Source organism: Typopeltis vanoorti, chromosome 1, assembly GCF_054136105.1.
Source record: "Typopeltis vanoorti isolate ZY-2024b chromosome 1, IOZ_Tvanoo_1.0, whole genome shotgun sequence".
Taxonomy (NCBI): Eukaryota; Metazoa; Arthropoda; class Arachnida; order Uropygi; family Thelyphonidae; genus Typopeltis; species Typopeltis vanoorti.
Genome location: NC_143549.1, coordinates 27,713,700 through 27,726,956, shown reverse-complemented (window position 1 = coordinate 27,726,956; position 13,257 = coordinate 27,713,700). Strand labels below are relative to the sequence as shown.

The window sequence follows — 13,257 nt, the reverse complement described above, 5'->3', positions numbered from 1 at the left end:
ATGGATATCACAAGTGGATTCCAAAGATAACAGACTTCACAATATGCATACAACGTCTTCCTCCACGTATTGCTTATCAAGTAAATATTGATAACCAGGTTCACTTTCCCACACTAAAAAAAACAAAACAAAAAAAACAATCCGAACAGTTCGGCCATATTTAGCCGGAGACTGTGTTCCCTCTCGTACAGATAAGAGGTGGGAGCAGGAAACAGTGAATGTGGTTCAGAAGTATCTGACGGTTATAAAGGGATCCCATTCAATGTCACCTGTCGTTTACACATGGTTATGCTTCTTTATTTCTTCTTCTTGCGAATATCGTTTTCCGCGGTTTACATTTTCTGCAAAAATATCTTAACTGCCGATAAGTTCGGTATGAGAAGACATGAAAATGTTGTTGTAACAGACGAGAGTGAAAATCGTCAGTATTTTACGTCGATATGATAAAAAAAAATGAATTAAGAAGAAGAGGTGGAAAATGATTCGATGCGTAGGCTGTGTAGAAGGAATGAACACGAGTTTTTGGATGTGTGGAGTGAGTTTGAGGGAAGATTGGATTTGTATGAAAGGGAGGGCCTACGCTTGAATACATTTGGTATCAGGAATCTTGAAAAACTAATAACTGGTATGAGACCTAACACAGAGAATCAGGGAAACTAAATTATAACGAGAGGAACGGTTAGAATGCGACAATGTTATATAACTGTACTAATGACAAGAATGGGCTTGGTCATGGAAATGTTAACGAGGAGAGAACGATTTCGGCTTTGTGTTGTCCGGTTCGGATCCATCAAACGTGAGCAAAGATGTCTACATGTGTAAGGCATTAGAGAATAATAGAGATCTGCAAATTGTCCAACTGTGTCATGCAGACAAGAGTATACAAAAGAATACGCAGGTCAAGTAGATTATTATGTCTGTACAAACGCTAGACGTATCCCAAATTGAGGTCGAGTTTATTGTCTTAGTCAACATGTTGCGACCTCAGATTGTAGGTATTAGTAAGATCTGGCTATCAGAATCAGACCTAACTGGTATAGAGTGTAAATGGTACACTATTTTTAGGAAGGATACAGAGGTAGGAGAGAAGGGGGGGGGCATGCTGCTAATGATATAGGATGACTTGAATCCAGCTATGTTGTTGAGACCTATGATTGTAGTACTACTACTAACAATATTTCAGGGGGCAGTGAGTTTGAAGCCATCTGGTGTGAAGTGGAAACTAATAATAGCAATTACATAGTGGGGTGTTGTTACAGACCAAGGAACAGTTGCTAGTGATGAAGAAATGCATCACCAAATAGAAAAGGTGAGCGCAAAAAGAGTAATCATAATGGGAGACTTTAATTATCCAAATATTTGAATTTGGATAATTCAAATTCAACTTGGAAGTATTCACTTCCTAAGTGAATACTTCCAAGTATTCACTTAGGAAGTGACTGAGTTTATGAATGTTCCATTCAGAAAAGGTTACATGTTGAACTACAAAGCAGGAAATTATGACCAACTCAGGAATCCCATTCCACTGAGTTCAGTGGAATGGGATCGTCTGCTGGATAGAAAGAATATCGACAGTGCATGGGAAGTATTTAAACAACACTTAAATGATGCGATATCAGAATATGTCCCGAGAATTCGAAGAATAAATAAATAAATGCTGCTGAAGAGTCAAAATGGATGTCAATCTTATTAAGCAAGAGATTAGTAAGAAAAGGATGATGTGGAAGGAATACCATGTGCTTAAGGATGACGTCAGTTATGAATGTTAAGCAGCAGGCTAGAATAGTCAACTGTTGTAAGGAAAGCAAAGTCTGAGTATGAAAAGAAACTGGCTCTGCGTGCTAAAGACAATCTACAAGAATTCTATCGATATGCTGCAAGTAAACGAAAGAATGAATATGAAACAATAACTTCTAAATCCATAGTTCCAAAAATGGTGAAGATTATGGAAAACTTGGGTAGGATCCTCATCATACAGAAATGGATCGACAAAGAATGTATACTCTGTTACGAACAGCATGGGTTTACTAAGGGAAAGTAATGTTTTAGCAACTTGTTCTACTATAACAATGTTACCATTGAACTAGACAAGGAGAATGGATACACCATGATACTTTTGGATTTTGCTAAGCCTTTCGACAGAATACAGTATGGTAGACTGTTGCATAAATTGGAGAAAATTGATTTGGGTTTTACAATATTAGCATGATAAAAAGACGGCTGACTGACATAGTATACGGGGATCTGAGTTTGGAAGGTTTAGGGTAACAAATGGTGTACCACAAGGATCAGTGCTTGGTCCACTGTTATTCAATCTGTACATTAATGATATTGGGAAAGATTTGACAAGAGACATACAGCTATTTGCTGATGATGATGCAAAGATAGGTAGAGTAATCAGGAATGCAGCTGATACAGAACTTGCAGAATGATTTGAATAGGCTAGAACTGTGGGCATGGAAAAATGGGTGTCAGCTCAATGTGAATAAATGTAAAGTCATTCACTTCGGCATGCTTAGATATCCATCGTTGTATTATATTGGTGGGATTAGGCTAGAAGAAACTGATGAGGCTAGGGATCTTGGAGTGTAAATAGATAGGAAGTTGAAGTTTAGGGGCCATGTGGCAAAGATTGCAAATACAACTCAAAACATAATTGCAATGAGGGAACGAATGTTCACATGTAAAGATAAGGATGTCATTTTGCCTCTTTACAAGCTCTTGATAAGACCTCACTTGGACTATTGTGCGCAGGTCTGGTTTCCGTTGTGATTCTGATATATTGGAGAGAGAGAGAGAGTACAAAGGAGAGTGTTAAAAATGATATCAGGATTGTGGAATACTGATTATGAAGAAGATTGAGAATTTGTAGACTGCAGACACTAACGAACAGGGAAAAGAGGGGTGATATGATTGAGACTTACAAACTTCTGAAAGGGTCATACAAGATTTCAATTGATGGAGGGTGGGGAAAGGACAAGCGGGCATCCCTGGAAGCTAAGAATGAAGGCCACGAAGGGGATGAGGGCTAGATTTTTCTCTCATAGGGTGGCACATGACTGAAATGGGTCATTGGATGTTGTGAGTGCAGGCAGTGTGAATTAATTCAAGAATGATATCAATACAAGAAACACATACACATCTGTCATGAATTCAAAGCTGTTTAATGTTGCTTTCATTTTGTCTTGGAACATGCACGCTAAAAACAACCACCTACCTGTTGTCCATCTCATTTTCTTTATGGTGACAGAAGTGGCATATCGCGGTATACAAAAATGTGCTAAGATTTTCCCCTCTGCAGTGTAGCATCAAATACTGTGACTGTGTTGAATACCGCAGAAAGATATCCAACACTCTCATTAAGTGGATACCAAACATTCCAATACATTCATTTAGCAATCAAATCAAGCAAAGTATTTATCGACTGCATGGAAAACTTTTTTTGGATCACAGTTTAAATAGATTTTCAGACAGTACTTTTAATGGCGTTTTACTTACTGGGATGCAATATCTTCAATTATGCCTTCATTCAATATATTATATTTACCATTAGTGTTAGTATGAGATGAACCGGTCCATTTTTGTTCTTTAGGATTCTGTAAGATCTGTGGTTGCGCTGTATATTATTTTGCTTCCTTACATCGGAGTTTATGCTAACAAATGTCCCAAGTTACTGCACACACACGTTGCAAAAAGAGGTGGAGCTATAATCCATAATTCTCTCAAAAATGAAAAGTGACGGTGTGTGAGCGCGCGTGGGTTCGACGCATTACGTCACCAGACACCACTTCATTTCTGATTTGCTAATTTCTTTGTAACTTTACGGAAATGCACGTGTCAAAAGGAAACCGGAAGTTTGCAATGGCGGTAGAACACTAATAGGTGTGGTCTTTGTGGTCGCGATATATCGCAGCTCGTGATAATTTTAAAACCACTGTCAGTATCGACAAGTCCAAGTATGATTGATAAAACACGAATTGCTTCTCCAGTTCAATGTTACTGTTCTCTAAAATTTATGGTGTGAACAAAACACGATTTTGTGTGCGCGCGCGCGGACATTGCAAAAAAAAAATATATATTTCTCCACCATATCACTTCTTCCTTCTCCAGTCCAGTGTCTGCAGTCTAGATACGTTCAATCTGTCCTCAATCTACATTCCATAATCCGTATATCGAGATATAATTTTATAATATATTATAAAAAGTTTGAAACACGTGTTATGATATATGAAATGTCATGCAGCCACACATTAATAGCTAGGAACTGAGAACTGACAAGAACGTTTAAACAAGACATTGAGTTGAATGCCTGAGTGATAAGTGCAATCCCTACGCCTCAGTAGCTGCGACCAAATAAATGCCTACCTTAAGGAATGTTGTCGTTCCCTTAATGTTCCGATCAATAGCATGTGGGCATCAAGTCACTGCGTCATAGAAATCTATTAGTGTTATGACAGGAAGATTAATCCAATCTTCCGAGTCTGCTGGATTAATCAACTGCGTGCGTTAGTTAATCAGTTTGTCGTTCTGGTGATATGAAAAATTCTCCCGCTTTCATGTGGGAACTGTTAATTCATCTTAAGTCGAAAGATTTTACGAAGACTCTTCGCGTCCTAGATGAGATTCAAACCCAGGTCTTTCCAACCAAAGGGCATCGTCGTTCCAATTAAAAGGAAAACGAAAAATCAGTATGTAAATAAGAGTTTAATTAAAGCAGACATGGATTAGGCTTAGAGTGCAAATGAGCGAAGTTTTCATTCTCCGAATCCAGGTTCGGCTTACCATATGAATTCCTATCTCTTCAATTATTTCGGGAGATAATTAGGGACATTTCTTATGCTAGATATACCGATTCATTTCTGACAGTTAAAAATGGAAACGTCGTGATCATTTCAAACTTCTTGCGATTCAAATCGGTCATTACCAAATACACACACAAAGCTAATTCTTACGGCTTCACCAAATGCAGCAACCCTTGGCCTTTGAAAAGTCAAGTGCATTGCAGTCACCGCCGCAAGGAGATGCGACACCTGCATCAGAGTCACTTCAAACGCCGCTCTCACCCGTTGAATGTGTTTTATAAGAGAAAACAGTCTCGCTACTTTCGATAGGATACAAATATCAATTCAAATTTTATCTTAACAGTCTAGTAACGAAGTCATCAAGAACTTTTATTCGCCTCTCATAATCTGCCTTATGCATACATCACATATACACGAAGGTATTTCAGAAAGAATATTTAATCATTGAGGCGATATTTTAGGTTTTTTTCTTCTTATTTACTATAAAATATAATAAAAGCATAAATAAAGGAGGGGATGTAAAGATTACTTAACTTTTTTCTTAATTTATTAACTGAGGTGATTCTAAGCTCAATGCACTACTAGATTGCTAATATTTCAGTAATGTCAACGAAGAACGCATTAAATTCGCCCATTTTTTAATTAACCTTTCGTTCCTCTTTAAGTTTTGTAAAAGTGCATGCAGGAGGATCTGTGACATTTAAGTCCTGGGGTAGTTTTTAATCAATTGTAACCTAAGCTAGGAAGAATGCCCATCTGGTTCAGGACCTTGACGTTACAGCTTCCATTTGCAGGAGTAAATTACCAGTTTCAAACCTGATATCAATGACAACTTGTTGCAGATGTTAAAACATGAAATGCTCACCCCCCCCCCTCCCACAAGTATTCTCATATCATCCAAGATTTACATTTTAGTTTGGAGTAGGAGTATAAATGAATTGAATCAAATGTGCAAGTCTTTCCTCTATCGATTCTGCATTACACAAGTTACGAGGTTTTTTTCAGGCACTAATTGTGTGTTTCAAATTTTAATTAAAAACCTTAATTTTTTTTTAATTAATTCATGTTAAATAATAGAAATCTTTGCTCTGATTCCGTGGATGGCCATTTTCTCTCCTCATTGTTAACTCCCAAATCGATTCTCCGATTAATTCTAAATATATTATGAATGAATAAATTAAAATTGGATGAATATAATTTACAAACAAGAGTTCTGTTTTACTTTGCTCGTGTTTTTCTTTTTTCTTTAACTGTTCCAATCTTTCCTTTTCTCTGCGTTCTTTTTCTACTTTTTGTTCCTCTTCTAATTTTTTCTGTTGCTCCAAATATTCCTGCAAGTTAAGTATATATACTGAATGTTATTTATTTACAGATTAGGCATACATAATATTAAAATCTTAAAAGAAAGGTAGAGAACATTTCTTATGATAGAATAAATAAGTATACCTGATCTGATGCACCCTTTATTTAGCATAGATTTCGAAAACGAGATAGAAAAACGGTATCTTGTACATGTTCCTCTAGTGAAAAAGCGGGGTGTTATTATTCGATTATCAGGAACACTAGCTTAAGTATTAGGTAAACTAATATTAAAAGAACAAACTAACCACATTTTTCGAAGAGGTTAATAATTTGAAGCGATAAATTGATCTAATACCTCGGGCAACAGAAACAATCATAAATACACTAGCCAAAATTCTCTTCACCCATCTAATTACTGTATCTTTACCATACTCCCATATAAAATCAATCTTTGAATTCAGCAGTGGAAAACATATAGCGATGGTCGAGAGGGTGAAGTATTGTGGGAGGACAAGAATGAAGACGTCGAAGCCAAGGTTTTTCACATTTAAAGTGAAGGTTATTGTCTTAAAGTGAGGGATACTTAAAATATATTAATAACAAATTTTAGTGTTTTTTGTTTAAAAAAGTACTCTGGTATTAATTTGTTAATATACTAATATATTAGTGTATTAATACATTGTGTACACAAATACAGTAAAACTCGCTATTCGTGGTAATTGGGAGAGGCTAGAGGCCTTATAATTGAAAAACAGGGTTAATCCAAATTATGTTTCATTTGGTTAAATACATAAAAACGTTAGATAAGCATTCTTGTAGTATGTAAATACAAAACTGAACATTTTTAAGCTTATTTAGATAAAAAGTCCGTGATTTTTGTTTTCTTTATATACTCGATTGCGCACTCTGGCGGTAGAACGGGAAATCCTAACAGTGATGAATGACAAATAAGTTCTGCTAGAAGGATGATGCATATTCTTTAATTATGATGCAATGTTATTTAAAATGTGCAGTAATGACTTCTGTTATTTTGCTAATCCTCTTACATAGATTTTTTAAAAATGAAATCTGTATGTACTACAGAGGATCACGGTTAATCGTACCCCAAGATAATCAACGTTTTACTGTATTTGTATTCAATAAATGAATTCTGCAATGTAAAATGTGCATTTTTTTTTTTAAATCATTTAAATGATAATCAAACTTTACTGGCTTGACTACCTATATTATAAATATACGAACCCACAGACTAGTTAAAAACATATGAAAGAATTTAACTGATTGCCTCATATGGGAACATATCATTCCCAAATTACAATAAAGAAAATATTTGCATCGCACTGACCAGGAAGCTCTCCAATAAGTGAGAACTTCCTCAATACAGTCGATTTGTCTGTTTTGTGATATGAAAAACCCCGGCCACCTCCGTATGAGACCGAGTAATTTCTTTATTTAATAAAACGATCCCATTAAATTTCCGATCTATAGCCTATTCTGGCAATGCAATTGCAATCTTATTAACATACCTTGATTCTTTCCTGTAGTTGTTTCTCGTGCTGCTCTGCTAACTGCTGCTGTTGTTGCTGGAAATGTTGAAGTAGGAGCTGTTGTTGAATTTGCTGTTGTTGTTTTAATTGCATCAGCTGCTGCTGGAACTTCATGTGTTCTTCTTGAAGAGCGGGATTTAGGAGGGCGTTGTTAAGATTATTCGCTAGTTCTGCTGACCGGTCTCTTGCAATCAGTGGTGAGGCCATAAATCCAGTCCCTGAGATATCTGGGAAGAAATTAAAAAAAAAATACAATAAAATTAATAACAACTAAACTTAAGCAATTCGATGAACAGTCAAAAGCACTTTGATTCAATTCTCATTTTCAGGCAATATTTGCTTTTAGTGCTGTCAGAAAAGTCACGAGAGAAAAAGAGAGACAGAGAAACAGAAAATTAAAATAGTTGCCACTTAATACAAGTGGCAACTGTTCGCTATCTTATTCGGTAAGTGGATAATAGCTTATCCACTTACCGAAAACAAATAAATATACTATACGTTTGCCAGACTGATTAGCGTGGGCGTCATAAGAAAAAAAAAATACTCTAATTTGAATCGATCTTGTGAAGAGAAATTTAGCATCACAGTTTTGCAACGTTTAAAATAAAAGTCCACAGACTGTCCACTACCCGCGAGTCATCAGTGTGCAGACAAGATGGCAACAGAAGTGGTCTCTTGATCAGCGCAACTAAGTGTTAGTGATACTGGAAATTCGATAACGCAGTGAAAGTGCAGGGTACGTGGAAAGCATGAGTTCGTATCTCATTCACGTCATGTCTAACAGGCGTCTGATTATCAAACTGGACAAATTTGAAAGTATACAAAATGTGCACAAAGGCAACGATAACAAACAAGGCACTGCAGGGAAGAAAGATAAAACAAATGAAATAGGTACTGGGCAGAATTGCGGCTGCAGCAAACTAATATTGTGATGATTTATGTATTGGCAATTTAAATGAGATTTTCGCCAGTTGGTTGTCTAATTTGTAGGGTGTAAAGCTTGTATTTCTATCTCTATACGAAACTAACTTATCTTCAACTGAAGAGATCTGGTAAAGATTCCTCTTGTTGTAGAAAGCATTTCAAATACGTCTTTTCAACCAAAAGGGATAATGCCAAGATGTTATATTAGTTTCCACAGTTACTTGCCTCCGATAATTACTAATCAAAGCATTATCGGTTGCCATGTTTAAGAAGGGATGTGTCTGTGTGTGCGCGCGTGTGTGTTAGGCATGGTCGTTCACTTGCATCATAGTGACATTTATTTCAGTGGTGTTCTGGGTATTAGCTTGGTACTACTGTCCATGTTTTTGTGTCTTAAAGGGATGAATGTTGATATCCCTGACTAAAATGGCAATTAGTTTCCGCGGCGCAAGACAGTTATTTGTGGTCTATTGGTAGCAGCGTTTCTGGATACTTACTGAATTTTCTAATGTTTGTTTTTTCTTGTATTAGTTTTTGTTCCTTTCTTTTATACGTAGGCGTAGTATTACTGGTAACTGTGGTGTCATTGTTTTATTATTATTATTTAAGTTTATTTCTCGAGGCTTGATATTGTAAGTGTATAGTGTTTGGTGCCTCGATTGAATTGTTAGTCACGTGCTCTTGGTGACTTCTCGGTTACGGAGGGAAGTAGCGTCACCACCATTCATAGTGTCAAAAAAGTTATCTATCCGATCTTACTTTCCAAGTTTTATCATTCATTTCACTTCTACCGTCCTCCTTGAAAAGCTGTGCGATACTCATTCTCTCAATCTATCGTACTAGCCAAGGTTCGCAATTCTGATATTACAGTCGTTATTCGATGAAATGGACACTTGTAAGGACGACTTACAAGTGTCCATTTCATGTTCCAGGCTTAATCTTTGATACTCTTGCCTAATCCCTTACTCCTATCATTCCCAAATCTCATTTCCACCTCTTGAAATTGTGCTTTTCTTATAGTGCAAGCGAGGAGGTGGGTGTAATTTAGTCGTGCCTTTTGATTAGAAACAACTGTTCTAATCCCGTTTTTAATATGCAAAGGACCATTTAAATGTTAATATTTAATTATCAGATTTCTGATATATACCTTGATGATACAGGATATGAGGATAGCCCTACAGGTTTACATTATTACTAGCTTCCTATCAACAGTTTGCCTCCAAGTTAAACTTGTCAACTAACACTGCCAAGATCTTACATTTCGGGCTTTTAAGACTACTTACTCTTAATTGTATCAACTTTATCTTTATCGGGTCTTTTTTTTCGTGCTAACACCAAATACCAGTTTTCTAACTTTTCTCTTCCATAAGTGGCCTTACCCCATTGAAACTTGAAATTAGCCCTGTTCACACATTCTCGAATGCTAACAATGCCAAGTTGTTTGCTAATTACGGTAATATCTTCATTTTTAATATAACTGTCATTGTCATACGATTCAGTGACAATATTTGATCTCTAGTCTTTGGTCAAGTGTTTTATTTCTAATCCAGCTTTGATATCAGTAACTTAAAACTGGTTTGAAAACGGTCTTGTATGAGGCTAGTTTAGTGTTTTGATTAAATTTCTCTTATTCCATATAAATTTATTCAGTCGGACTTCCTACCATACCAATCTTGCTAATTCTGTTGTCTATTTCCGTATTTAATTTGCTATCTTTCCTGAGATCGTGATGAAATAGCTGAAGTAGTTTACTTGTTCTAAAGTGAGAATGCAGATGTTTTTCTTATTTTGAAAACTTTTGTTCTTGTTATTACACACACACACACACACACACACACACACACACACACACACTACTTTTCTGAGTAAAGTAGTGTTTAAAATAAACATAACTTTATTTTAAACATTATAAAACACCTTTATAATAGAACTTCCTTGAACAAACTCCTGAGGTCTGCAAAGAGGTTCTCTCATCGATCCGATCTGGTATTCTGATCGTAACTGAGTGTAACTAACTTCTCCAAAATCTTTACCATCACTCCGGAAATGCAGACTTGTTGGTAATAAGATATCTTTAATTTGAAGCGCCTTTTATGTAGCGGTACTAATTCCGCTTTGCCGCTCCTCCAGCAATCTTTCCATTACAAGACTTGCATTGAATAACCAAGCAGCAGAACTGTTAACTGCCTTGCTCCCCACCCCTAGGGCCCACTTCTATTGCTTGCTTCATTTCATAAAGTATGGCACTCTTGTGTCAAGAATAGGGTTATCTATTTATAATGAAACATCATAACTCAAAGTATTTTCTTATAAAAATTCGAATCCTTATATTTTTAATTTAAATTCACTTTTAAAATTTCACTTAAAATGTTCAAAAACAATAAATACAACTGCATTTTTATTAATTTCAATAATTTAAACTTTTAAATACAAAATACATATAGTAAACCCTCGATTTAACGGACAAAATTTCCGGTCCGTATGTCGCATGTGAAAATTAACACCATGTTAATTTTAAAATTCTTTTAATCAAGATTTGCTTATAATTAAATTAAGTTTTTTTTTGTTATTAATTTCCTGTTATTTTTAACAAATTTTGGCGAAAGGCCATCATATGTTGGAAAAACACTGTAGTAATTTAGCCCACATAAATGAGTCACCGCTCTTAAAACATGTTCGGCGAATGATTAGGACGTGATCACACCAATCGCACTGTAATTGGTCATTTTGTCGCGTAGCGAAACTTGATAGTTTTTCAAAGCAGGATTACCTAAACCAAGCGCATCAACATCGAACATTAATTGATATAAAAGTGTGTGTAAACAATTTTTTTGTTATTACAGTGCTAATATTGATAAAATTGCAGTATAATGTTACAGATATTTTTATTTTAAAATATTCGCGATTTAACGGACACCCCCTTAGCTCCTATTAGTCCGTTAAATCGAGGATTTACTGTGTGTGTGTGTGTGTGTGTATATATATATATATATATATAGCTCCTATTAGTCCGTTAAATCGAGGATTTACTGTGTGTGTGTGTGTGTGTGTATATATATATATATATATATATTTTTTTTTTTTTTTTTTTTTTGCAGTGGATGCGTCACGTGATAGAGAAGAGAGAGAGAGGGGCTTGGCAGTCCGTGATGACAAGCTCTAAAAAACCAAAATGGCTTTTGAGAGTATGATCGATCAGATCATTGAAATTTTATGGTATATAAATTGAATTTTATGTACACTTTATAATTAAAACTATTAATTATAATGTATAATTATACAGTAATGTATATAAAAGTGAATGTGCTATTCAAACGCTAAGTAGGATAGATGTGATTCATATAATATTGTACAATAGTCCTTAAGCCAAGATAATTACTATACTTCTAAATACAAGGATTCTCTTTATTAAACTAGCCAAGTTTCTCGTGGTTTTATCGTTGCGTAAATCCATTTTAAGTGCACCGTTCATGATCAAACATCTAAAAAAACAGACGTTGTAATAAATTATCATAATGCATTATGTAAGTAATACTATACTGTTCTCCAGTTATATCACGGCATTCTCAGGAGAAAAACACGGAATGTTTCACGAAGACATGACCCCTCCTTACTAATGCTACTTTAGCATTAAAGATATTAGTCATTCTGTCAAACTTCATATGGCAGGGGGAGGAGTATCAAGTTTCCAGCTGCAGCCGAAATTCTATTTCTGCCCGAAGACCGACGCTGCATCAGCGAGCTAAGCAAATCAGAGATTCTTTAAGATACTATTGGAATGTCGAGTCCAGGAAAATATGGAAGTGATATCAACTACGGTAAGAAGCAGTTGGCAATTCAACACGATGAAATGTCAACGACGAATCCAGTGAACTGCATCAATTCCTTGCCCTCTCAACCTTACCCACCCGACTTCGTGCGTGGGAAAGGTTGCCGAGAGATGTTTATATTTCATCACAAACAACCACAAATAGCCATCGCATCAGTAAGTAGTGAGCTGGGATTATGGCAGAAGCAAATGTGGGCAGTGTATTTCGTCTGTAAATTTTGTACATTTATCTGATCTTATTCTACTTTGTAGGAAGAAAAATCAGAGTAGGGATGTGTTGCATGGGAGTTTGAAGGCAAGCTGGATATTGGTTGTCTATATGGAATCAATAAAGTATGCTAGTTCCTGCTAAACGATATTTGGTTACTTATTTACTATCCTGATATTAGCAGAGAGAGATCTTTATAAAGTAGCCTGCATATGTCTGACAGTGCAAAGCAACGGCCGAGACGTATTATGGTAGACAATCAAATGTAGTGATTTCTGAGAAAAAGAAAAACAACAAAACAACTCAGCACACGCATGGACATACTACATATCGTGTTAAGCTGGACAACGCTGATAAGGAACATCAGAGTTATTAATCAAAATTTAGAGACTGCCTTGAACAATATGACCTATTTTATTTATTATTTTCTCTGTGTAGATTTGGAGTATACACAACTCAGCTGGTCGGGGTTTTGCAGTTTTCTTCTTTTTGTAATTTCTAAACCCATCACATCTAAAATTCACCAATTAGTATCCAGTTATACAACCTAACAAAACGTGTCAACTTCTGCAGAAAATACTTATTATGAAATATTGCTATTTCAAATAGCTGAGACAAAAATATTATTTCTGCTGGAAATGGCAT

General features: G+C 35.7%; 1 protein-coding gene across 7 annotated transcripts in view; it reads right to left on the bottom strand.

Annotated features, from left to right (window-relative positions):
• Positions 1-13,257, bottom strand: part of LOC150109855 (histone deacetylase 4-like) — a 579,471-nt gene that overhangs the window by 358,307 nt on the left and 207,907 nt on the right. For all 7 annotated transcript variants that reach the window (XM_090397008.1, XM_090397036.1, XM_090397014.1 and 4 more), the window contains 2 exons: positions 7,631-7,878; positions 6,025-6,133 (listed from right to left, as the gene is read on the bottom strand). In XM_090397008.1, the coding sequence (XP_090253134.1) occupies positions 6,025-6,133; positions 7,631-7,878 (357 nt within the window). The remainder of the gene's footprint in view (positions 1-6,024; positions 6,134-7,630; positions 7,879-13,257) is intronic.